General features: G+C 43.2%; 1 protein-coding gene across 2 annotated transcripts in view; it reads right to left on the bottom strand.

Moving 5' to 3' along the window:
* Nucleotides 1–5,685: 5,685 nt before the first annotated feature.
* rnf213a (ring finger protein 213a) overlaps nucleotides 5,686–25,050 on the bottom strand; it is a 29,031-nt gene continuing 9,666 nt past the window's right edge. For both annotated transcript variants that reach the window (XM_035614081.2, XM_035614080.2), the window contains 47 exons: nucleotides 24,753–24,912; nucleotides 24,450–24,667; nucleotides 23,966–24,103; nucleotides 23,685–23,849; nucleotides 22,150–23,437; nucleotides 21,843–22,024; nucleotides 21,599–21,754; nucleotides 17,892–21,494; nucleotides 17,679–17,803; nucleotides 17,417–17,533; nucleotides 17,211–17,335; nucleotides 16,998–17,120; nucleotides 16,827–16,888; nucleotides 16,485–16,638; nucleotides 16,268–16,406; nucleotides 15,993–16,184; nucleotides 15,746–15,876; nucleotides 15,495–15,652; nucleotides 15,213–15,407; nucleotides 14,673–14,860; nucleotides 14,462–14,576; nucleotides 14,225–14,325; nucleotides 13,943–14,125; nucleotides 13,679–13,845; nucleotides 13,488–13,590; nucleotides 13,286–13,400; nucleotides 12,984–13,191; nucleotides 12,672–12,868; nucleotides 12,447–12,569; nucleotides 12,238–12,348; nucleotides 11,784–12,026; nucleotides 11,626–11,701; nucleotides 11,478–11,512; nucleotides 11,273–11,373; nucleotides 11,004–11,160; nucleotides 10,692–10,866; nucleotides 10,148–10,242; nucleotides 9,794–10,045; nucleotides 9,265–9,397; nucleotides 8,837–8,920; nucleotides 8,552–8,732; nucleotides 8,142–8,343; nucleotides 7,971–8,048; nucleotides 7,659–7,856; nucleotides 7,341–7,430; nucleotides 7,025–7,203; nucleotides 5,686–6,481 (listed from right to left, as the gene is read on the bottom strand). In XM_035614081.2, the coding sequence (XP_035469974.2) occupies nucleotides 6,325–6,481; nucleotides 7,025–7,203; nucleotides 7,341–7,430; nucleotides 7,659–7,856; nucleotides 7,971–8,048; nucleotides 8,142–8,343; nucleotides 8,552–8,732; nucleotides 8,837–8,920; nucleotides 9,265–9,397; nucleotides 9,794–10,045; nucleotides 10,148–10,242; nucleotides 10,692–10,866; nucleotides 11,004–11,160; nucleotides 11,273–11,373; nucleotides 11,478–11,512; nucleotides 11,626–11,701; nucleotides 11,784–12,026; nucleotides 12,238–12,348; nucleotides 12,447–12,569; nucleotides 12,672–12,868; nucleotides 12,984–13,191; nucleotides 13,286–13,400; nucleotides 13,488–13,590; nucleotides 13,679–13,845; nucleotides 13,943–14,125; nucleotides 14,225–14,325; nucleotides 14,462–14,576; nucleotides 14,673–14,860; nucleotides 15,213–15,407; nucleotides 15,495–15,652; nucleotides 15,746–15,876; nucleotides 15,993–16,184; nucleotides 16,268–16,406; nucleotides 16,485–16,638; nucleotides 16,827–16,888; nucleotides 16,998–17,120; nucleotides 17,211–17,335; nucleotides 17,417–17,533; nucleotides 17,679–17,803; nucleotides 17,892–21,494; nucleotides 21,599–21,754; nucleotides 21,843–22,024; nucleotides 22,150–23,437; nucleotides 23,685–23,849; nucleotides 23,966–24,103; nucleotides 24,450–24,667; nucleotides 24,753–24,912 (11,478 nt within the window). In that variant the 3' untranslated portion in view covers nucleotides 5,686–6,324. The remainder of the gene's footprint in view (nucleotides 6,482–7,024; nucleotides 7,204–7,340; nucleotides 7,431–7,658; nucleotides 7,857–7,970; nucleotides 8,049–8,141; nucleotides 8,344–8,551; nucleotides 8,733–8,836; nucleotides 8,921–9,264; nucleotides 9,398–9,793; nucleotides 10,046–10,147; nucleotides 10,243–10,691; nucleotides 10,867–11,003; nucleotides 11,161–11,272; nucleotides 11,374–11,477; nucleotides 11,513–11,625; nucleotides 11,702–11,783; nucleotides 12,027–12,237; nucleotides 12,349–12,446; nucleotides 12,570–12,671; nucleotides 12,869–12,983; nucleotides 13,192–13,285; nucleotides 13,401–13,487; nucleotides 13,591–13,678; nucleotides 13,846–13,942; nucleotides 14,126–14,224; nucleotides 14,326–14,461; nucleotides 14,577–14,672; nucleotides 14,861–15,212; nucleotides 15,408–15,494; nucleotides 15,653–15,745; nucleotides 15,877–15,992; nucleotides 16,185–16,267; nucleotides 16,407–16,484; nucleotides 16,639–16,826; nucleotides 16,889–16,997; nucleotides 17,121–17,210; nucleotides 17,336–17,416; nucleotides 17,534–17,678; nucleotides 17,804–17,891; nucleotides 21,495–21,598; nucleotides 21,755–21,842; nucleotides 22,025–22,149; nucleotides 23,438–23,684; nucleotides 23,850–23,965; nucleotides 24,104–24,449; nucleotides 24,668–24,752; nucleotides 24,913–25,050) is intronic.

Here is a 25,050-nt window from a genome sequence, read left to right on the forward strand (position 1 = left end):
ATGAACTCAAACGGTGGAAACACAATGAAACGAGATCGAAACGGGGATGTTGGGCTGTTTTTGTCTGTTTTCTGGTCTCTTCAGCAGAGCGGAAGCTTCAGTGGACATTCGGGTCACATATTGCAGGGGGTTAACATTTGGACTCACAACTGCATGAAAGATTTTGGGCAGATCACTTTGAAGAAGCCAAAGATGAATAACTCCCATGGAGTTTTTCGTAACGCCGTGCTCTCTTTGACCCTTAGTTTTCACCTCCTTCAGATTCCCGTCTGCCTTTGAACACTCGTCTGTCAGCAGCATTGTTATTGTGGCTGAGGCTGAGCAGGTTTAGTGGTGTTGAGCCCGTGTGGGGTCTCTGACCAAGGCTGAACCACCTTCATTTCTCATACCTGTGGAAGTGAGTTCCACCGATCTGTGCGTCCCGTTCAAGTGAAGTCATTAATGTACTTATCTTTGACCCCGCGCTGTTTTGTTGGTCGGGGGTTAATGCAGACAAGGCTGCGGCGCACAAGAAGATTGATTTATTTAAACTCCGACCACCCCTCACATGTGGCACTTAGTGTGAATTCACGCTGGTTTCACATATCACTGCAGCAACGCATGCACTCATCACAAGGACAAATATACAGCAGAGTCTCACCACTGCACCAGAGCTCTTAATGGCTACATTGCTTATTTTGCCCCACTGCTGCAGAGAACAGGAATTGTCTGGGGTTCAGGCAGGAATCCACTTCAGCAAGGCCTAATCCGGGGGCTCAAGGCCACTCTGCTTTGTCCGCTGCCACTGTACCCCACCGACGAAAATCCATATCTGTGGAATTATAATTGCGGATAAATATTATCAAGTGCAATCGGAGAGGGTGTTGTGTATTTGTGCTGGGGCCAGGAAGAGAGGCGCTGTGAAACGTTACACCAGCTTGGAGGACGGGAGAGTTGAGTTGGAGGCAGAGGAACTATCTCCCTCCGTGGGCCACCGCAGGCATCAGGGAATACCCAGGTGAAAGGTCAAGGTATAAAGTGACGTCATTTCCACAACTGAGACGCTGTATTCTGGACTACAGAGTGAACAAGTCAATGTTCATAGCACATGTAGGCTGCGGATTACGTTCACCCGTGACAGCCCTGTTCCTGGAGATCTCGGCGTTGTGAATTTCCTCTTCTCCTTTTTTTCTTTTCTTCTTCTTCTAGTCTCTCATCACCAGGTGGAGAATCTATAATCCAAGTTCTCTAATCTTGTACAGGATAACTGTCAGCACCTGCATACAGAAGGCCTCCGCGGGTTGTTACAACACTGGCACCAGGAGTTATCACTCTAATCCTTTGGTATCCACGGTGAACGAAACACGGTCATTATCTGTCCACCGCCAAAGGCCGCCAGATAACAAAGCGGATCAGGTACAGAAGAGAGTGAATGAAGGGAGATGCAAGAGAGAAAGAGAAAGAAAAAGAGGAATGGGAGAGAAAGCAAATGGGGGAAAGAACGACAAGAGGACAAAGAGGAGACAGAGAGAGCAGTATTTAATTGTATTATATAACACTCGTTGCTCTGTGCCAGACAGAAACTGTTTTCTGTCTTTCTAGCGGTTTACTGTTGGAAAAAAAAAGAAGCTTGAGGCCTTTTCTCAGCCTCAATGTAAACTGATACTCTGTTGTGTGACATATGCAGCGAGATCAAACCCCCTCTTAAGAATGACATTCCCACACTGGCAACTTTCTGGAAATCTTATACATAACGACAATTTAGGGCTATTTTAAGACAATCGGAGCAGAACGCTGGCAAGTTCTCCAGTAATTTTTGATAACAGCCCTCCATCACTGGGCAGAAACGAAAGAGAGTCGAGGCTTTTTATTGACAAACATCGATATACTGTACGTGGAGTGAAGATGCAAAGAGGGAAGTCATGTTTACAGAATACGTAAGTACATTAGAAGAGAACATCCTACATTCTTTCCAATTACTGCTACATTTTTAATCTTGGTAAAAGGGGTATATTGAATCATTAATACCATATCAATAAAAGCGTGCTGTTGTACAGTAATAGTTGTGCAGATTATACTGCCTGTCAGATCAGGCAAATCTCCCACAAACCTGTCAGCTGACAGGCACGTGGCCTCCAGCAAAAGGCCTCCGTTCTCCTGTGAGATACAGTACATGGAATCATGTACAACATCAAGGAGAGAACATGTGTTGGTCCTGGCAGGACAACTCATAAGGAGCAGCTGCAGCCCTGGACATAGTCAGCTTTATACATGTCCCTGGTAGAATACATGACCAGCAGGGGAAGAAGACAATCAGCAATGGAGCACAAACGTTGTTGCAGAATGCACCGGGGGGGATTTGTCTCCCAGGCTTGAGCCAGCGTCCCCAAATTGTTTCCCTTTCAAACAAAATGTACAGATGAGCAAGTCTGGTTTGTGTCCTCCGCCTCCGCCTCTAACAAAAGTCGGCGAGCGCAACAGGAGCTTCTTAACAATGAGAATGTAACCCACTACCTGAAACACAACCCTATCTCGCCCTTGCTTCTTATTATGGTGGAAATGCTCGGCATTTTTCTGGGCTCCTCAAACACCCTCTCGTCTTACCATAACAGTCTGATTCAATATGTGGTATTATCGTCACAGAACCCAAAATGCGGCGCTGTCTGCCTGTAGCAGACAGTTTGGTATTGAAATTCAATCTGCAGTAATTGATCGGGGCAAATTTTAAAGTTTCTGATGCCCAAGGTAAGTTTTCCAGCAGGCTCCACCTGGAACTGGGGACGCCATGAAAAAAAAGTCCAAAGTGTTCTAGGAGAGGCTAGTTCAGACGGAGCAACAACACGACCACATGCTTCCCATCAGAGCTGATCTTCCCCTTTGTTTTGTCCATATTAAACGCATGTGAATTCCTTGATGCAGGCGAAATCTTTATTAAATGTTCTCTGCGACGCTCTTGTCTGTTTTCTGCCCTCGTTTCGCATGCACATCTCTAAACGGTGTTGCTGGGAAAAACCTGCACATGCACACGGCGAAAAATTAAATCACTCCGAAATCTTGAAACGCTGTGCCTCTCATAATCCCATGTGGTATGTTCCCACTTAACCAGTAATTGTATTTTCTCTTCACGTATTTAATAGAACAACATGGCAGCAGGGCTCTTAATTTCTTCCTTGTGCTTGGAGGACAACCCAAGTGTTGAGTGCAAGGAGAAGTGCACACAATTAGCTCATATAATTCACAGATGTGCTCGCTGAGGATTTTTCTTCTCTCCCTCAACTCGTTCTCCCTCTCCCTCGTCCCAGCGTTGCACCGCAGGCTGCTGGGCGACCTGAGAGTGTGGACACGGGTCTCTGCTCTCACCCCACCGTGACCTACTGGCACATACATTTCAGATGACGTAGTAATTAAAATACACTAATTTGATAATAATGCAATAACAGCAGCACCCTGAAGGGCTAATTTAAAGAAAACATTTTCCCAGACCGCCGGTAAAGCAAATGTAATGCCCCATAGAAAATACAGTAGCCCGTCGGTGTGCCTTCTGAGGTCTCGGGGGTATTTCGGAGCACTGATTTCATGCTGCAATCATTAAAATCTTAGCTCCCCTTTGGCCGAGAGCGCCCGACTGGCGACAGGCGCCTGTGAACGATATCGGATCCCCAAGGTGTAAAGTTGATGAATATCTAAGGCTGTTTTGCAAAGGGTTAGGTCTGAAGCTCCTCCACAGATCAAGGCGCGTGACAATGCGGAGCTGGACTTTCCTATTATTTTAACTGAATTGCAAAGTTCACAGGGCATCTCTCGAAGGTGAATGGATACACAGGAGTAGCTCAGGGCAAATATAAAGGGGAAAGGAACTGATGCAGTTTGCTGACCTAGATTTGGCATTGCTGGATTTTTTGCGTTTTTATTTTGTGACATTATTTATGTTTCTTTAAGAGTTCGTGGAGAGAGTGCAAACGGGACCAAGGGTGTGGAATTACAAGGTTTGCCGGCCACATTCAAACCAAGCATGTCTTCGCCCATCAGGAACCAGGGAAGCTGGTTTTTTGTTTTAAATGTGGTTTAAAAACAATACCAGACTGTTTTTAATAGAAGGGATTGAGTTTCACATGCAGACTTTTAAACTGGATTCGAGTTAGACTGAAAGCTAATTTGAGCAATTCATATGACGATAAAGCGGCCCTGCAGAAAACAAGTTCGAAGGAGGAGGGGGAGCACATACGTGTAATCTGTAACCGGCCCATACACTAATTCTCCTTTGGAAAGTTCACGGCAGACTTCTGTGGTGTTTAACAAGGCAACTGCAGGTCCTGAAGACCCTCCAACATACTGTCCATCAACCATGAATATCATTAAGTGTGAGCCATGATGCACGGTAATTTGGCCCCTAATTCCTCCTCATCAAGAGACAAAGACAAAGAAAGAAAGAAAAAAAGGAGGAAAAAAACTGTGAGCAGGGGAAAGAATTTGGCCTCTTTGTTTCCCTCCTTTTGTACCACTGGCATGGCGGCCCTGAAGCCTACAGGAGTGGAAGCAAAAGCGATTGAACTTGCTCAGCGAGGCTTGTTCTGCAGGACTGGGTTGCGCAAATCACATCTCATGACCCACTATTGTGTGTTTGTTGAGCACATGTACAGCACTTCCACGTTTGGGGTTCGCAGATGAGCAGCGAGGAACAAGGCGAAGCTCGCCCAGAGCTTTAGCATCACCTGGGTGGGAAGTGCTCGCGGTTCGACTTCAGCTTGCGGCCACTCGTCTCGAAATGGAAAAGCCTTTTACAACTACAGATCTACAGAATCTATTCAATTTGTTGATTGGATTCACTGCTCAGTAGTAATCATAACTAGATGCATGATTGGGATGAATTATCTTATGGAGTTTTGAGGGGAATGGTAAAATAAAACCCAGTCTGCAACCTCTCTTATCGACATCGTTTATTCCTTCTGCAGATTCCCAGAGGGTGGTCGCCGGCGTGGTTTACTCTTAAAAGGCGCATGCTTCCATTTGTCATTGTTATGCTAAACACTGCTTTGGTATAGGGGAAATCGAATTAAGGAGCCGTCCAGCGGCAGTCTTGTCCTTATCACTTCCATCAGCCTGATCAGAAACACATTGGGCTCCCACCAACAGAGGGTCAGAAAGTCATGTAACCTTAGGCGGGCAGCCATTTCCTGTGCACTCCATCACGGACAGCCTCTGTTGGCTTTCTGCAGTGATGTAACGCACGTGTATACGGAGCAATTTACGCGTAGCCTACAGTAGTAACGGTTGAGGATCTACTGAATAACTCTTTTTGACAACTCTATGTACATGATGGGAAATATGAGAACGTAAGTAAAACTTTAAATCTACCCGGATGGTGTCTTTTAGTTGCAAAGATAACTGCCCAGTGATGTCAGAGATATTCAGACATCACTGGACAGTTCTGAAGATACAGTGCAGAGGGACATTACATCCACATTTCACTGCTTGATGATTCTGAATTAATTTAAAAGTCCAATTTGAAGTTTATATAGAGGAAACAATCTAGTTTGTGTAGAGTGGCGGCTGGGAACGTTTACAACACAGCAAAATATACTTTTACTGTCATACCATTTTGAGAAAAGATGAGACATTTAGTAATATGCAACGGTTACTCGAGAATGGCAGGAATATTCATGCATTATTATCTCATATTGCACAAAACACAAACAACTAAGCACACAAGGTTGACATTAAGGCTTTATTGTAAGAAATATCTATTTAAAAGCCTTGTTTTTTTAAGGATGCTCATCATTTATTAAGTGTCAGACAAATGTAAACGAGCAAAAATCTAAATCGGAATGTATATTCAATACTCTTTTAAGCCAGCAAATTTGAAAAGTGGAGGAAAAGTGAGTGCAACGTTTACATATGACCCAACATAACACAACTACACAATGACACAATAAACTAATAGAAATGACAAAAATATTTTGTACCTGAGTAGAATTCGAATTTTTTTTCTGGTGATCCAGACAGACACATTCACAGTACAAGTGTGTAAAGTGCAAAGGCAAAGAAACTCTCCAACTGTACAGAATCTCTGTGTACGTTGATGCATTGGAAAATAGAAGATAATACAAAACAAGATAATCAAAAAGGAAAAATTAAACATATAGGCGAGCTGTTAATGTGAAATATATACTCATTCTGTGGCACTAGAAATGTAAATATTAGTGCTCTTACAAAAGGCACATCTCTGCATGAATGTGCGTTAAATACTGAATATATCGCACAGTCATTCCTCTCCAACACCACCATGATTGGAAACGTTTTTCATGAGTACTAAAAGAAACGAGGTCGACGCCTCTCGGCTCGACTTCACTGCCTCTGGCCACACTCCTGCTTGAAGGCGACAATGAACTTCCAGGCTTCGACGTAGTGAGACAGGCAGATCTCATCCGGGAAGAGCTCCTCCACATCCGGGGGAGCGTCCAGGTCTTTCCGCTCCATGTAAGACAGCAGGGTGACCTTTAACCTTTAATAGACAAAACACGTATTGATGATACAAATCCTAATTACACAAAGACATACAAGCATGAAATGTTTAATCAATTTCTTGTTTTTCTTACATGAATTTTAAAAGTACGTTGACAAAATACCAAGCACTTTAGCTTTTAATGAATCGGATGATAAACGCAGCATTGAGTTCTGACGACTAGAAGGCAATTTGAAGAAATATGAACAGAAAATGCTCAATGTATAGCCAAGTTACTTAATAGTACACTATTTACTAAGGTATAGTGTTTCAACGTCATGGCTTCATAGTTTTTTTTATTTGTTCCCAAACTTAATCAACCAAAATACCAAATGGCCTTGTCTGGAGTAATCTGCTACCCACTAAAGTTAGCTATGCAACAAAGTATTTTCTTCCCTCTTTCATTTGAAAAGTTTTCAGCCTAGGTTCTCTACACTTCGAACCTAAGAGTCAGTTTATACGTTATCTGAAAATTGAAGACGTTCAAGCCTGTGCAAGGGTCAATGAAATGCAAATTGATTAATAAATAAAACTTTGTTTTACCCCCAGTTCGGCCTGTAGGTATCAGGTGCGTCGGGGTTTTTAAGAACCAGCACCAGGAACTCGTGCATCTCCAGTAGGAATGTGTCAGCGCTGCTCTTGGAAAAGAAGCCGGTCAGGAGCCTGTGCTCGTCCTCACCCAGAGCCTGTTTGTACTTTTCCGAGACTCCCACAAATGGATCCTGAAGAAAAAAATGTGAAATGTAAAAAATACAAAAGTATTCATTCAAGTCATCTATAATTGATACTACTGCTACTACAAACCATATCAACATTTACATATCTTCATCTGTATATTGGTAGCAGTACGATGCCTTACCCTCTTCAGCCGCAGCATATTTTCTGATTTGAGTGAGGCCAGCAGCTGCCACAGCGCCACACATTGCTTTAGAAAGCACATGCTCAGGGCCTGTAGGCAAAACGGGGAGAACGTTGAGTTTTATGTTTAGTGCCACACCAATGTAGTCCTCGCTCATTTAAATCCAGGACTCAGGGAGTAAAATTATGCCATTGTCGCACTAACGGTAACATTCAGGAAAATTGTTTTGATAACAGAGTAACAAAACTGTCCAGACTGGTTCTTGTGTGGAGGCGAGAGGACGCTCAGCAAGATAAGAAGCGCCTCTGATAGGCTGACCTTGAGGATGTGCGGAGCCATCTGGCTCCCCATCTGCAGAACCTCCTCCAGGTAGCAGGACAGCTGCATGTGTGGTTCTCCCCCAGTCATGGCAAGAAAACCGAGGGCCACCTCCAGAGTGGACAAAGCCTCGAACACCTCACTGTACGAGTGCAGCTCGCCCGCCACAGCCAACAGGGTGAGAGTCTGAAGAGGCTCCTGTTGGCACACACGCACACACCGGTCGTACACACACACTCACCAGGGGATGTCTATGGCATATAGGTGATAAATGAATGTCAAGTTCAGTGGGCTCTGTATATCACAACTTACTTGCTTTACTTTAGTTTTTACGTCCTTCAGGATAATCTCATAGTTGCGTTCATGTCTGTTCACCAGTGTTGGAATACCCTGTGGTTAAAAAAAAAAGGTAGAGAGCCATGTGGAAAATAGTTTCTTAACAATGTTGCAAAGCCACTGCGCTTCTGCTCTTCACTTGCTCACGTTGAGAGTGATGAGAGGTTTGCCCAGCAAGAAGCGGGACACAAGCCGCAGCTGGATCTTGGGCAGGTCGTACTCGTGAACCGTCTCCTGGCCTCTCTCGATGCTGTACTGGGTGTTGGAGAGAACCAGGGGCATGAGGTCCCTCTCCAGCTCATACCGAATCACATGCAGGTCGGTCAGATCTGCAGGGCTCACTTTGTAGCTGGGGGAGGGATAAACAGACCAGTCAACCAAAGGGACTGTCTCTCTTCATTATAGTATAGCTGCGAAAACATTGTTTTTGTTTGTTTCCATCCCTCTCTCACTATCCTTTAAAAAATCTCTCAGTTTAAACAAATAAGAAGTTCACAAGCTGTAATCTCAAAGTCAAACATGCACAGGAGAGAAAAATGAGGCGAGAGCGCCCCCACCTGGTCTCCTCTCCAGTGTGTTTATCCACACAGTACACCAGGTCGTTGTGTAGGCCGATGAGGTAGCTGACGAGCGCTGTGGAGCACAGGCCCGGGCCTTGTCGCCGTGGTAACAGCACCTTGAAGTCACTGTTGCGGTTCAGGTCCTCCTCGCAGAACTCGGCTGGGATCTTAATCTCGCCTGGACATTTTTAATCCGAGTTTCAGTAAATCACAATGTTGGACAGTGAAGTGTCAAAGAATGTGTTGGATTTAGTGTTGTTGTTTGTATTTAAATTTTTTTACCGTTGGTTGCCAAGGACACTCTGAGCTGATTCCAGGTTGTCAAGAAGATTTTGATGTATTTCTCGTACCAGGTTTTCAGCGAAACTGCACACATGAAGAAAATGTCCTTCAAAATGTACACAGGGTCAACGAGTCACGAGACACGCACGTAAAGTGTCAAAAACATTAAACCATGTTTGTGCACATGAGCGGCTTGCACGTGTGGAAGAGATTGCTCTTTCAAGCCGACTCATTCACTGTCTCCTTCCAGGTTAAAACAAGTCACTCCTTGGCAGGCAGCTCTTTAAGCTGTGTGCGTTGCCAGCTATTTTACAATGACATTTCCGAGAAAGAGGTAATTAGGAGCTGCGTGGAACATGGTGCATCTCTCGTGTAAATGATTCATGCTGTTGAAAAAGCTGAGAGCGACTGACAGTTGGTTTCAATACCTGCTTTCTGACTGTGGAGGAATTCAGCAATGGTGCCAAAAGCCAGCTCAGTGATGTTTTGAAACTTCTTTACCAGATCCCTCTGGAGTGCGAGGATTTCAGGAAGGTGCTTTACAAGTCGAAGCTCTGCTTCCTAGAAAAGGACAGAGGAAAAAAAAAAATGTCTTAATGAAGAATCACAAAAGCAATTTACGATCTATTCAAAAATGTGAAAATTGTGGAAGCTTAAACAGCTTAAACTAGTCCTTTAATAAAACAATTATAAAGCCATAATGTAATATTTTACTATGCGTCCCTTCTATAAATAAATAGAATATAAAATGTCTCCTTACAGTTACAATGACTACAGACAGTAAAGACTAAGTATCTGTATAAAAGAATAAACAGGGGCTGAAATATGTGAATGATGCACTGTTGTAGGAGCAACTTCTCCAAAATGCTCAGTTGAATCAGCGGGACACAGGTTTCTTTTCCTGTCTTTTAAAGGTAAACTCTTACAAGCACTTATAATTGGTCACCATTTTCTTACCCTGTGCAGAAATCTCCAGAGGACAGGCAGGGTGTCCTTGCCGTCGTTCTGCTCTACGATACGGGAGAGGGTGAGCAGAGAAACTTTCTCCCTGCAGCTCCACACTGCCGAACCATGGATCAGAGAATTTTGGGGAAGTGAGGCCAAGAAGAGACCAGGATCGCCGAACGTGAGCCGCATGATTGGATTGGCAGAGACGCGAAAGTCGGTCCGGACAAACTTGTTCACTTCGTTCAGCTGTCTGTCCAAGTGCTGAGGACGAAAAGATGACCGAAGAAAACAACATGTTATGTGCATAACTATTATGTGCTTTTATTAATTCTCTTTTAGGACAAATACCAAAACAATTTCTACCTTCAGTTGAGGTATGATGATGGCATTGCTCATTTCGAGCTCCCATTCGTTCCTGGCCTCTTTGGTGGAGAGCTGATTGTCATAAGGAACAGGCCCTGAAAGGAGGAGCCAGCAGAGTTTAGTGTTGGAAAGTAATGCTAACGCTAGTGAATCTAGCGAGAATGATACAGTAGTTTCATTACCAGTACAATCCTGATCTAGAAATTCCTCATTTGTTGACTTGAATGACTTAAAAATATACACTATGTAGCCTCACATCTTCATATCTCCTGTCAAACTTGAATTGTAAAATGACCCCTTACAATTTCTGACCACTAGAGGAGGCGCACCATATATCGTCCCAGACATGCATGCTACAGTGAACAGAATATACAATCTACAGCAAGTGCAATGGGTCAGAGGTAACTAAATAGCAAAAAAAGAAAGATGGCCACTATTCAGATTCAGTTTTATCTTTGGTATGCCTGCCCAAATATTCACACAGCACATAATACTTTTACAGAGGTGTTATGGTACTGCAGCCTTAGGTTTGTTTGAAGTTTACATTTTTGTTGCTGATGAGTTTCCAGGAGGCTGCTGATGAGCAGGTGAACAGTGCTGATGGTGTCGTCTGTCCCTTTGCCCAGAGATCTGATAAGATGTTGCAGGTCCTTTCGCAAGTGTGCAAGTAGAAACGCTCCTGGGTCAGAGACTGGAGGTTTGATGATGGCAGCGATAAACTAGAAAAGCAAAGCACAGTGAATGATTGATCACACTCTCCCCCTCTTTAATGCCAACCACGCCATTTAAACACTCAAGAAGATAATGCTGGCGTAAATGATCTTCACTGAAAATATACTTATTTTGTTAAGGCTACCTGTGGGTGGTTGCAGGCCCCAAGCAGCATGGCCATGTGAGTGAGCATGCGCACGATGTTGAAGGGAAAAGGGGAAACACCCTTTGTGTCCTGCATATCTGGATTGTCCCGACGACCTGGGTCACCAAGGATGTGGCCCGTCTGGGTACGGTCACCCCTGTCAGAACACAACGCATTAATAAACCACAGACAAAAACAAAGTTAACAATAATCAACTGTCCTCTTTGCTACATTTTTCTTCTTTGATTCTGAACTTATAGGCCACTTACTGCAATGGAACAACTTGAAACCCTGGCACAGGGATGTGGTCGTTTCCTCCAATCACAACACCACAGTCCAAACAATGACTTGTTTGCGTGGGCTGACCACACTAGAGAAAAGCAAATAGGAGGCAAGACAAACCAATAAGAATATGAAAAGAACAATGCAAAAAAGAGACTCGCAGACTTATGAGTCAGATTGAAAACCACGTACCTCTCCGATAGTGCAGGGGTGACCATTTGGACAATCTATGGAGGGAGTAAATCAAAAATGACTCTGAAAGTGTTTGGCATGGCTGTATAGCATTTTTATCCGATATGTCTCATATGTACAATAATTTGATTCTTTCTTTATTACTTACGGTACCACTGCAATGGTCCCAGTGCTTGTTGAGCCACTGCTAAAATGTCCTCCGGCATGGTGGGCAGGAAGGCGGCCTGTGCCAAAATACAAAAACATTCAATACAGTTCAAAGTAGGAAAAGTTGGGAACAGTGAAAGCAGCTTGCATTATACATACCTGCATGTTGGCAGGTGCCCTGGTGAGTTGTTGGAGGGGACCCAAGATCCCTTGATTCCCACAGAGCAAGACAGCAGCCAGGTGAATAGTTAAGTCCGCCAACACACACTGAGCGGCAGACGCCCCAGAACGAACAGCCAACAGCCCAAGATGGTTGGTCAGCAGAGCCGTGGCAAAGGGCTTCACCACTGGGCTGCAAAGGAATTTGGAGGTCTGAATGTAGGATGTCAGGGAATCTATGTGCTGCAGACAGAAAGAAAAGTCATTCAATTGTCAGTTTATGTGCCACAGCAAGTGGACGTGGCAGCACTTTTTGCAGTGTTTAACAATGGAAGTACAAGTACAGAATGTGGAAATAATACAGTAACTGCAGTGTGAACTGATTCAGCTGTCTGCTGATAAATTTGGTCAGATTATACAGGAGCAGCCCACTGGTTCTTGGTGTAGGACCCACCGCAGGCTTTGGATGGAGGAGAACATTGGCTCCTCTGTAGAGAGTGGTGACTTCTCTGTACAGTGCCAGCAGAAGATAAACGGTTTTCCACTGTGGTAAGCATCTGCATCCCTATGAAGAGCAACAACATACACTTGAAAAAATGCAAACAACTGCAGAGTCCTGAGTCCTGATGGTGAGTGACCAACAAGAAAGTGATGCAACATTACCTCACACGCCTCATCCAGTCCGTCCACTTTGCCTTCCATCAGCACCTTTGCAACAGCATTTCTGATAGTCTTGTAGTCTTCTCCACAGACAAGATATACGTCTATCGGGGTCGCTTCCTTACTCTGGGAGAAATGGAAATTAGACTTCAATATTTAATTACTGCTTCCACTACATTACATGCACTGGGGCCCTAAAACTGAACATGAAATTGTGGATTTCTATACGTTTTGCAGTGCTTCTTCCGGGAAGAGCCAGGGCAGTTGATTCCCTTTGAGGAGTTTCAGGACAGACTCCACTCCATGTTGGCTGCTGATCTTGCGGATCAAGTAGACGCGATACCAGTCGTTTCCACTTCGCGTACACAAGTTCACCACACTGGTCAGGAAGGCTGTGTTGCCACTTTGGTCACCTTCCTGGGATTCTGGTTTAAGATTAAAAGAGAAAGAACAGGTTCAATTGAGCACCATCTGTAAAACATGCAGAGTACACATGAGCTATGACAGACTAAAATTCAACATTTCATCCCATGTTCTCACCACTGGATCTCAGTTTTTCTATGATGAGGCTAGCAGCCATATCCAGGTCCATACGCACTCTGGCCACCTGCTGCAGGTACTCTACAGTGGCTGTTTCAGCGGATCGACCATGTGATTGCAGGTAGTCCGTCAGAAAGGCACTTTCATTTTGCAGACACACCTGCTGATCTGCAATGGACCTGAACTGCAACCTCTCAAACATGGAATCCTAGAGAAATGAAAATGTCAAGAGTTGATGAAAACAAGCTGCATCTCAACGTAACACACTGCAATCCAGGTGTAAACTATGAATTATTGTGTACCTCCAGGCAGTTCATGTACAGGCAGTAGAGTTCAGTTTTGTCCGTCTCCTCCAAGATGTGGCTCTGCTCGATTGCCGTCAGATGCTGCTGCAGGTAATCTTTGACTTCATCAAAGCTTCAAAACCACAACATTTCATTAAAAATGTAGACATTTTGCTAAAAATGTTCAAACCGTGCATAATGTGCAAGAGCAGCAACTTACCTGTATTGCAGCAGGAGTTTGAGCACAACTGATCGAACCACTGGATTTTTATCCACAGAGTCATCAAAAGGAGAGAGCACCTTTGTCAGAATGTGTTGCTTAGCTGTCAAAAAAAATAAAAAAGAATGTTTAGGACTGACCAAAAAAAGGACTAAGCAGATACAAGTGACCATGGTCAGAGGAAACCCCACCTTTGAGAATGGGAACAGCGTTGGCCTCCACCATGAGAAAGGACAGCAAATTAAGTATGACAGCTGAGCAGGGGGGAGAGTTGTCCTTGAAGCACACAGTAGACACCAGGTCTATGAAGAACGCATTGCACTGCTTCCTGAATTGAGCACGTTGGTTGACGAGAACCCTACACAGAACAAGTTACACGGTAAATTTAACTAGTTGTATGTGTGGAGCAAACCAAACTAAAATGATCTTTTTCTAATCCACACGCAATAACCAACCTCATGGCATCTGAGGAAACTAAGGGGAAGTCATCGTCAACTGGCTGCATGCAGAGGGGACAGTACATCTGACCAGGGACCAACCACTGTTTGATACATGCTACACAATAGATGTGGTCACATGGGAGGCAGAGTGGATTTTGGGGGTCGCCCATACACACTGGGCACATTGTAAGACCAAACCTGAATTTAAAAAAAGAAAGAAAGAAAAAACAAGTGGGAAATAAGTACAATAGAGGAGATTCTGATGAAATGTTAAAAATTAGAAAGCTGAATTTATACTTGGTGATGTGTTCGAAGGCTCGATCTTTGCAGGTTTTGAGCAAACCAATAACTGCCTCAAATGAGTGCTGAGTTTTGAGGTCTGCGTTCTTCTCCAGTATCTTAACAGAAGAGCAGAGGCAACATATTTTTATCATGGATGGAGGAATTATTGAAGTTGTTGTGGATACAGTTTTATGGTGACTTGCTAAATTCATCTCAAGAAAATCCCGATGAGTACAAAGAACTGAAACCTACCAGGCCGAGCCTTTTTGTATGCTCCAAAACTAGAGGTGTAATCTTTTCATCCTCCTTGATGCCAAACATGTGCTCCACAAATATAGAAAGAGAAAATATCCGATTCCATCCAGCTCTAAGAACAAAAAAAACACAAACAGATGTAAGCACCTTAAAATGACTTTAAAATTTCAGCCTCAGCATATAAGCATCTGTGTAATAAACTACTTACTGGACTCTACATGCAATTGCCTTGCTCCTCTCTCCATAATGCCTGACACTGTCCTCGGAGCAGATCAACTCAATGGGAACCTGGAGTTTTTTGACCTGCCGGAGCCAGGCTTGTCTCTGGGCGTCTGTGTCCAGGACTCTAGGCTCCAGGTACTCAACACACGCAAAAGCAGCATACACATCAAGTACCTTGGACACAAGAGGAATAAGATCACTACACATTACAGGCCACTAAAGAAAACATATATATTAAACATTGACAAAAAATTCAGGAGCAGTGTTTTCTTTTGGGGATAGGAGCTCCCTTTACCATGGATTTTTCGGCCTTTTTTTTTTTTACTTTGCAGACCTTTTACATACGCGGAAAAACCCTATACAACACACCAGAGGAAAGGGAAAAAATGAAAAAGCATAATATCTCTCCTTTCATCTTGAAGGCAATTCAACCATGCCAAATTCAACAGTCTTTGAAAAAGAATAAAAAGGGAGAAAGAAAGAAACATATCATTTAAAACACTAAAAATTGTTTTAAGTGGCTCACCAGTTCAACCCCGTCACTGGTATGAAGACTCTGGGTCACCTTGGGCTCAATGCAGATCATTCTGGAAAGGTTCTGCAGCCGGCTTTTGAACTCATGATAAGCAGCATGGACCCATGGAAGAGATGTCACTGTTTCTGTGTCACCGAGCTTGACTCGCAGCTCATTGACACAACAACTCAAGGCACTGCACATTAGCTGGAAAAGCAAATAGCTTGCATTAATATATACACGCACAAACAATGAGACAAATGTGGTTTTGAGTTATATAACAGAAAAAACAACCTGCAGATCTTGCTGACAAGTCACATTCATTGTCATGGAGATGAAATCCTGAAGGTAGCGTTGAAAAAACTCTGTTTGCATCTCTGTGTCTGCTTTCGCAATGTATCGTCCCAGTGGTGTCTTCCAGAAGAACTCGTCAAACTCTTTTTGAGTGTGGCCTAAGAGATATTTTAATTCGATATAAGGGCAAAAAGTCACAACATATCACAGAAGAGGTATGTGAATTCTGGAGAGTACCTGATAACAATTACCTTCATGTTGACGTGCATGAACCCAGAGTTCCTCGAGGTAGTCCTTGATCCTCCAACTGAAGGGCATGCTACAGCTCATGTTCTTGTCTTGGGCAATGTAGTTCTGTACGAGGATTGTTCTCGTCTCAGATCTGTGAAAAGAGAAAACAACAAAGAGTTCACACATGCAAAGTAAACAGTGAACTGTGTTGAATTGTATTAGTTATAAGAGTTATCATTAATAAGTTACAATATTACTACCGCTTACTTATGGTCTCTTGATAGATGTGGGATTTCCAGAAGCTTATCATTGCCAAAGATATCTAACCACAGCCTCTTAACATATTCACCACAGTTTCTATCTAGCAGGAGGTCCAAGTTTTGGTCACGGTCAATGACTGAAACCAGTTGCGCCAAGAGGGGGGCGACCACAGCTTGAACACGCTTCCATAAGGTGTGCCTGTCATGACCCAAAAAGATATGAATATATATATATATTTAGGTGAACTTATAAATTTTGAATTCTGCAGCTGAAGCACTCACCTGAAGGTGCCTCCTTCTTGCAAGGCATCAATGTTTGAGGCCTCCTTGATGACCCAGTTGCTTTTGATAATAGAGGTGTTGCCATCATAAAACTCCAGCAATGAGTGAAGATGCCTTTTCACAATTTGCAGAAATTCCCCTGACAAAATCAAGAGCAATGAAAATGCTGCCACAAAAAATCTTAACGCTTTACAATGAAAAAAGTAAATGTTAGTACCTATTATATTGTCATTGTCGCTGAGGAGCGTCAGTAGGATCTCAACTCTTCGAGTGCTGCGGAGGCCACTTTCCACTTGGTCCCTCAGCATGCCCACTGCACTCTGCACACAGCTCCGCAGCAATGCTGTAGTGTCTAGAACGTCGTCCAAACCCTGTAGCAGGAGGACAGACGGATCAAAAACTAGTTTCACAAGTGACCAGGAATTACATGTCACAGTTCTTAGAAAACAGTACGAGGCAGGACGCTCTTTATCCTAAAAATGATGCACATACTTATGTCCAACATTGAAACTTTCAGTTTAAGAAAAAAAATATTGCAAATTGTAAATGTTGGACTCACATTTTTCTCAAACTCTGCCCCCTGCTGCTCATTCTCTGTGTACATATCATCCACCTCCATGGCTGTGCAAAAGATATTAGTAATTTGAGGTCACAGATAATTTTTTGGAGGTGACTAAATTGTATGTAGTGGCTATTATCACTTCCTATAAATTATTCATCAATCACTTACCTTCAGGCATACTCAACCTTGTTTCAAACATCTGACTGATTGTCATGTTTTGCAAGGCTTTGATGTCGGAAACAATGTCTTTGGACCGCCTGAGGTCGTCAATGTGAACCGATCTCCAGAGTCCTGTATGTAGCGGAATGTCTCAGATTATCCCCTATTCTTAAAACAATGTGATTAAAAACAAAGATTTTTAAAAAGATGCATTAGCTTTACCTCCATGAAAGCCAACATAGGAAGTCCCTCCTTCCATTCTTGGTAGTCTGACGATAAAGTAGAAAAACACCTTGCATCCTGTGTTCTCCTGAGTTATTTTGTTGATTTCGTTGATGGATGAATACCTAAAAATTAAAAGAAAAAAAATGAATATGGCAAAACCATAAACTGGTGCATACCTAGCCAAAAGGAAATGTTAGACCTACTTTGCAGATGCAATGAGGTTGGCACTGTGAGAGGCTTCATCAAAATCACACTGAATGATGAGGATCTTGTTGCAGGGCCCAATGTGACTGCTTCCATTCTCAACAGTGAGGAAGTTCCTACAAGAAAACAAGAGATTTGATCTTTTGACTGATATCATACCTTTCACAATTTGACTGACTTTTGTTAACCACACATTTTAGATCAATGGATCAAAGCTGCTATGAAGTGTAAAATTATATATTCCCCGATATATCAACAAACCTGATCTTCTTCAGGAAGGAGTGCTCTGTGTCGAACTGCTGGAGTGAGAGAAGCTCAATACTTTGAAACATTTGCTCCAGTGGTTCCAAGTCAGATGTCGTCAAAAGTCTGGAGAATGTTGTCACCTATGGTTTGAAATGGTAATTCATGAGACCTTACAAGAAATGCAGGATTTATTTAAAAATGGTGTTACATAACGACTTTAAGAGTTACCTCTGTGAAGGAGGAGCAGCCATGGATTTTCTGCCTTGTGTGAGCAAGAATGTTGTCAGCCAAACAGTTGTTATTCTGCTCTTCAAAGTAGACACTGGCCAGATGTTCACTCTCTACTTTAGGAAGCCCTGTGCAGTCCAACCGCACCACAGAGTCTGGTGTAGCACATTTGAGCAGTACGAGTTTAGCTTCATCAAGTACTTGCCTCTCTGGTTCTGAGATTTCCAAACTTTCCTTCTGCTTCTCTATCACTTGAAGAACCACAGAAGCGCATGAGTCTGAGTGGTAGCCAATGAAGACGTCTGCGGGTTGGTACTTGTACGTATGACCCAAGTGTTGGCTGCTGAGGGACACAAAAAGTCTCACCCATCTCTCCAATTCATCCACCATCCTCCTCTGATCAGCTTTGAGGACAGTGTGGATGTCCAGGTAGTGTTTCTCGAGCCTGTTGATGAGAGGTATTGGGAACTGTTTATACACCACCTCTCTTTCCTCAATGACGATTAGCCGAAAGTCTTTGTGCACCCTGCACTTCACACGGTGGGTTCCCAGTCCTAGGTCCACATATTTCTGTCCTCCCAAGCAGACATAGTATTGGTTGAGAGCATCGTAGAGACTTTCATAGAGGTTCTGCAAGTTTAGGAGCACAACTGTTTGACCTGTCTCCATGCAGATCTTTACTCTGTTGATGTTGCGGCAGACTTGGGTATACTCTTGGTCTTTCGGGAAGCTGGATCCAAAGATGATTTCTGGCTGAACACTTTCTGAAAAGAAGGTTTGCTGCAGGATCTGTAGTGCTGCATAATTTTTTGTTAGCACCAGCAAATACCGACATTCTTCTTCCTGTCCAACTGTCTGAATGTTTTCTCTCACAAACTCAATGGCACTGATGTTGTCCAGGTCTGGTGCAATCTGTAGACGTTTGGTAAAGACAGCAACTGCATCCACATCATCCCTGCCACTGAAATTTCTCAACACTGCCTTCACAGTTTCTTCTGCTGTGGGCTTCCGTTGAGAAGCCTTGGCAACTGCAAAAGTCATCTTGATCAAGCTGTAATAGTCGCGTAGGCCAAAAAACCCTTTGCCTTGTCTGCGGCAGATGTGCAAGTAGGCTCTTGCAAAAGGTTGGAAGTAATCCCTGACTTTTTCCAAAACCATTGCATCAGAGGAGCATATACCTTTAGCACTCTCGATAAGCTCCTTCTCATCAGGGTCACCGCGGGAGACAAAAATGCCTCTGTTCATCTTTGCAGGGTCCAAAGCCCAGTTGGAGATACCAATGAAGCCAACCTTTTTGTGCGGTAGCGGCTCATCGTCAATGCATCCCTCTTCTAGAAGTGGGTGAAGGGTTTTCAGTGGCATCTTTGGAGAGTCCTCAGCCAGGCCAATCTCATCAAGAACCACAACTGAAATGTATTCATCCAGGTTCTTTCCTTCCTGAAAGCGTCCACATTGCTTGAATGTATTAATGATGCCTTCTGGTGTTGAGTGAGGGCTGCACTGGAAAGACACCAAGTGGATCTGTTTCAGCATTTTGTAGAGGTCAGAATGAGACGCTTGGCCTTGCATTGCATCTGCCACCAGAGTTTTGGACAGAGATTTAGAGCTTCCAGGTTTTCCAACTAAGAAGAGGGGGATTCTTAGCTCAATGCAGAGAACCATCATGAAGACATTCTCTTTCAGTGCACTGTTTCTTGCAATAGTATCCCCCATAGGCACACCACTTAAAAGTAAATCTTGCATGAGTGAAATTTCCTGCATTATCTTTGCTGGGCTGTATACAGGCGGCAGGCTTTTGCTGATTTTCTTTCTGTATTTATCCTTGTGCTCTAGGCAGGCATGGTAGCACACTCCGACAGCCATGACTAGAGACCAGAAAATTGGGTCTCTGTCCTCAGACTGTCTCTGATGCCTTTCATTTTTGTCAGAATTTAGTTGACTCTCAAATTCTTCCAGCTCTGTAAAAAACATGACGTGGTTTTCATAAAACCAAACAAAAGACTGCATGCAGCGTTCAACATCTCTCAGGCTGACAAAGCTGCATTCATCCTCTCTTTTCCTCATATACTTCTGTGAGGCTGAAAGAACATCTGTGATCCACTTGATGTAACTTTGACTGATTTCTTTGTTTTCAACCACTCTTTGTACAATCTGCTGGATGTATATTTTCTCTGTGCAATCATTTAACTGTCCAAAGTCCCACACCAAAGGTATCATGCTTGGCGGCAATGCTTGAACTCTGTATACTAACTGACGGAGAGGGATTGATCCAAGCTTTTCATCTGTCTCTTCAGATCGAACTCTGTAGCCAAGACCAGCGGATTCTAACCTCTGAATCATCTCATCTGTGTGCTTTCGGTAAGGGTTGCATGCTGCGATGATCTGCAATCCACTGTGGGATGTCAAACTCTCTCCCTTGACTGTCTTGTCACAGAGGACCTCCTTAATGCTACTGATGGCCTCGGTGGTGTTGGCCTCATCAAAAAAGAGAACAGAGTCAAATCCGTAGTCTTGCTTGTTGATTAAAGCGATGTCTTCCGCTTCTCTGATTTTGCTGTAAATCATCTCTGAAGTTGTCCCTCCATGCACCTTCACCAGCTTCATGTTCTCAGAGGGCACGCCACTCCTCCGCAGCTCACAAAGGAATTTGATGAGTCTGGTCTTACCACACCCTGTCTCACCCATGATAATGACAGGGATGCCACACCTGAACCGCATATGGATTGCCAGCATCTTCAGAATGTTGTCAGTCGTGAGCTCATATGTTTCATCAGGGTCAAGAGGCCACTGGATACCGAGAACACTGCAGAGTCGCTCGATTTTCTCCCCTCTTGGTAGGTCATCGAAATTGATGTTGAAAGGGACTCTCTGTAGGTTTAATCCTTCATACAATGCCCTTGTCATGACATTGTTTTTTATCACCTTTCCAGAGGTAGGATCAATGGCATCGACAGAGTTTTGGTTGTTGGGCTGAAGATGGAAACCAATGAATGTCATGGACACATGGTCATCATTAAAGAAGATGTATGGATGTGGTTCTGTTTCCCATCTCTTTCTAATTCGAAAAGGAGCCAAGTCTTCATCTCGGAGACCAGTCAGGTCAATCTGCAGCCTGCCAGGACTCTGGTCAGAGATACTGAGTGATGGAGTGGCGAAGTCCTTTGCCATCAGAATCATGAAGTCCACCACAAAGGTTTTGAATCCAGTTAGTGTGTCTCCAGTGAAAGTGGAATCACAGAAAACAGAGGTCTCAGAGTCTTGCAGCTGAAGGTTAAGGAACCATGCAAAATTTCTCAGTTCTGCCCAGGATGGGTCCATAATGCCGCAGTACATGAGAAGCATTTGAAGACATTCCACATGTGACCCTTCAACACCCTTATATGTGAACACATCAAGATCAATGTGGTTATGAAATCGTGTGAGATATTGATATGGCCGCTGAAAGGCTGCACTCCTGAATTCTTCATCATCCATCATTGGATCATCAGTGCTCACAATGGTAGGATCTTCGTGCTTCGTCGTCTCTAGCTCTAGCACTTCTTTGGGTGGTCGGCAGAAAATATTTGGGAACACGTCAATGAATGTGCTGTTCACAGTTTGAGCCTAAACAGAAAAAAAGAGATGATAACGCATTCTAACGTCAAAAACGGTTTCAAATCATATGACAACTGAGTAGTGTTAGTGCAAAAATTAGTAAGAACTCTGACCTGCCATGTAGCATTTCTGGTTGACTTGACAGTGGGCTCTAAAATCTCCATGACATACAGCTGGTTGTCACTGCATTTCCACATCTTTCCCTCAGAATCCATCAAATAGCGCAGAATCAACAATTTGAAAAGAAACTCGTGGAGGCCTTTCTGCACCTTTTCACATATAAAAAAACACAATCCATTAACACTTGTGTAATCTTTTGAGACACGTCCAAAGAAATAACCAAAAAAACATTATTACCGATGATGTGATGTCAAAATGGAACATTGTGGGTTCTTTCATCTTGGGGGTGTCCAACAGAGATTGAAGGACAACATTCTCATCAACATTAGGTTCAATTAAGCGAATGCATTTCTTCATTGACGGCTTTTTGGTTGAGCGCTTGAGTTTCTCATACAGCCTCTTGATGTAGAGAGATTTACCTGCAATTTGAAAAAAAAGAGGTAATTATTGCAGATATTAATAGTAGTAGTAGTGAAGAGTCACAATGTGAACAATATTACCAATCAATAATACATTTCAAATAGCTTATTGGATAAATACACACCAACACCAGCCCTTCTGGATGAGACCACACCAACGCACAGTCGGTCTTTGAATGCAGCGGCAGCACTGCATTGATCTGCTGGAACAATGAAGTGTGTGTGGAGGTACCTCTGGATCCTTGCCAATGGCTCCTGGGGAACCATGTGCAATCTGTACTGGCTGAAGGCCGATGGGAGGTAGGCATGTTCTCTTTCTGAGCAGCAGATAACAACAAGTCTATAGTCTTTCCTGCTCTGCATTTTCATTCGCTGAAAAAAGTTCTCAAGTTTAGAGCTCACATCATAGGTGAGCAGATCTCCATATAGCAGAGAGTATATCTTCTGTCCTCTGTAGCCTGTGCTGAGGCAGCGTCTGAGGAAAAGCTCCACCTGTTCATATGGTGTTGAGGAGTTGCACAGGAGGACTTCATCATAGGTGGGAAGAGTCTCGCCTTCACTACTCATGTAAATGGATATGCAAGATGTCAGGACCTCATCCTGTGGGCAAATGATGAGGTTAGGACTTCCGGTAACCAAGCCTTTTGGTAGCTGCCTCCTTATGAAATCCCCAATGTAATCATCTGAAATGTCTTCTTCACTCTCATTTTCTCCACTCTCATCTTTTCTGTTAGCCAGAATTTCCAACAGTCGCCCCAGACTTTTTACATCAAGAATGTGCGGGAGAAAATTCTTCAAGTCTATCATATAAGTGTTCCATATGAGATCGATTTTTTGGGAACCAATTGTTTGTTCCATGAGACTTGGTAGAGGATCCAGTTCGCTGGTGAAGTCCATGTCTCCCAGCTCATTTCTGGGCACCACAACAAAGGTCTGAAACTCAATGTCCTCATTTTGCTCAGGTGGTTTTGTGAGGATTTCATACTGGAGTGCATGCCATACCTGCCTCAGGTCGGAGGATGTGCAATTTTGCTTGACAAAGGAGAGCATCATGAGAACTTGGTCCTCTACACTGGACACATTTTGCAGAGTTAGCTTGCTGCACAGGTAAACAATCTGTTCGGCTGTATAGTAGTTTAGATAGTAATGTTGGGATCTCTGTTTGTCTACAAAACCCATCCAGTAGTCCAGGCATTTCTCCATTTTCCTGCAAAGGTCAGGAAGCTGCTCCTCAATGTTGCCCTCCACAATGACAGCACTGAGAACACTGTCCAGGTTAAAGTCCATCATAATGCTAGGTTCATTGCTGCTCAAACTGCAGTTGATTTGTGCTTCCCAGTGTCTGAACAGAGGATTCCCAGCAATGTGGAGGGCAATAAAAGCCTCAGCTAGTCTCTGAACACTGGCAAAAACCTGAAAAATAAAGCACAATTATCTTTTTTTCCCCAATATGATGTAGGATCATGCCTTTGCATAACCCCTTAGTTCATCCCAGTATGGCATAGCTGTCAAACATTGAATATGTATGACTATTATAGGAAGTACAAGTTTAAAGTAATAGTATAAGAATTTACAGTATAAGTAGAAGCATTTAATTTGCTATGCTAAACAAAAAGACCTATGTTAATCAAATAAAAGTGCAACATTTCAGTATACGTACCTCTGCAAAGTGATCAACTTCATTCTGTCCTTGATCCCCTTTCCCAGACATTAGCATGAGTTTATTCTGCAGCTCCCGCAGATCTTCGAGAGAATACCAGCGCATCTGCCGACCGTCATCATGCTCCTCGAGAATCTGCAGCCTCAAGGCGGTGTCAAGACTCAACTAGATTGAAAAACAGAAATACACTTGCATATATAATTTTGTAGGAACTTTGTTCAGAGTTCACCTCTGTGCTGCAGGGTCATAGGGATGCAGTTAACTTGGATTTAGTTATTTACCATTTTTCCACTTGGTGCTCTGATCACGTAGATGCCCTTGTTGTTGACTGCTGAAGCTAACGAGAGAGATGACAGCTCCACTGACCCGTGACTGTCCTTCACAGTCTTCAGCCATTCCAAATGTCGTGCACTGTCCCGCTGCAAGAGAAGTTTCAATTCCTCAAATGTGCTGTTATTTAAATTTTTGTTAAATAATGTGAGGATTCTTTAAGTACTATGACACTAACATTCATATGAATGTTTGCAGTTAATTTACTATTTGTATTATCTATTATTAATGTGTTTCAGATATAAAGTATTGTGAAGGCACGAACACAAAATCATTTACATTTGAGGGATTTTTTTGTCTTGTGTAACTGTCTGTGGCATCATCAATAATTCGCTGTCTAGGATCGACCTAATACCAAAGTGTTAATTTAATAGATGAATATTTGGGTAAAGCTCTAGTTTTTTTAGGGGGCGTATTAGCAAAGGGTCCTCTAACCAGTTTTTTCGGTAGGTTGTTATCATTCTCCAAAGCTCTCCAGAGCTTCTCCAGAACTTCTTTGAAGGCAGGAAAACCAGAGTCTGGTTTGAGCTCGTAAAGCACTGAAGAGTAGCCAAGGACAGCATCATGGAAGCAAGCGACACGATCCACGTCCATGTCATTCTCTCCCGCAGAGATGGAAGCCAAGTCAACGAACACCTTCAACTCATTGATATCTAAAAAAAGTTACATTTTTTAAGTAATTTGCCTGAATGAGCATTATTAATAATTAGAGTAAAAAAAAAAGAAGCTACACTTTACCTTCAAGTGAATCCTTGACCCATTGTACAAAGTGTCCTCGGAGTCCCAGCTCCTGTAAGCACAGTCTGCGGGGCTCATTGATGTCAACCAGAACCTTCTTTGCCTTCATCAACTCGTTGTCAATCCGGTTGAGCTGCTCTTTCTGAAAGTCTGCTCGACTCTGCAATAAGAAAGTCAAAAGTTAACATTTACAAGATTCTTCTGAATAACTCACCACCTCATCATTGCTTGTTAAAGAAAGCTCTAATATAACGTCTCTGTTGTCGTTTAACTCAACATCAGCAGTCTAGCTTTGTAT

The sequence above is a fragment of the Scophthalmus maximus genome, chromosome 17 (genome assembly GCF_022379125.1).
Source record: "Scophthalmus maximus strain ysfricsl-2021 chromosome 17, ASM2237912v1, whole genome shotgun sequence".
Taxonomy (NCBI): domain Eukaryota; kingdom Metazoa; phylum Chordata; class Actinopteri; order Pleuronectiformes; family Scophthalmidae; genus Scophthalmus; species Scophthalmus maximus.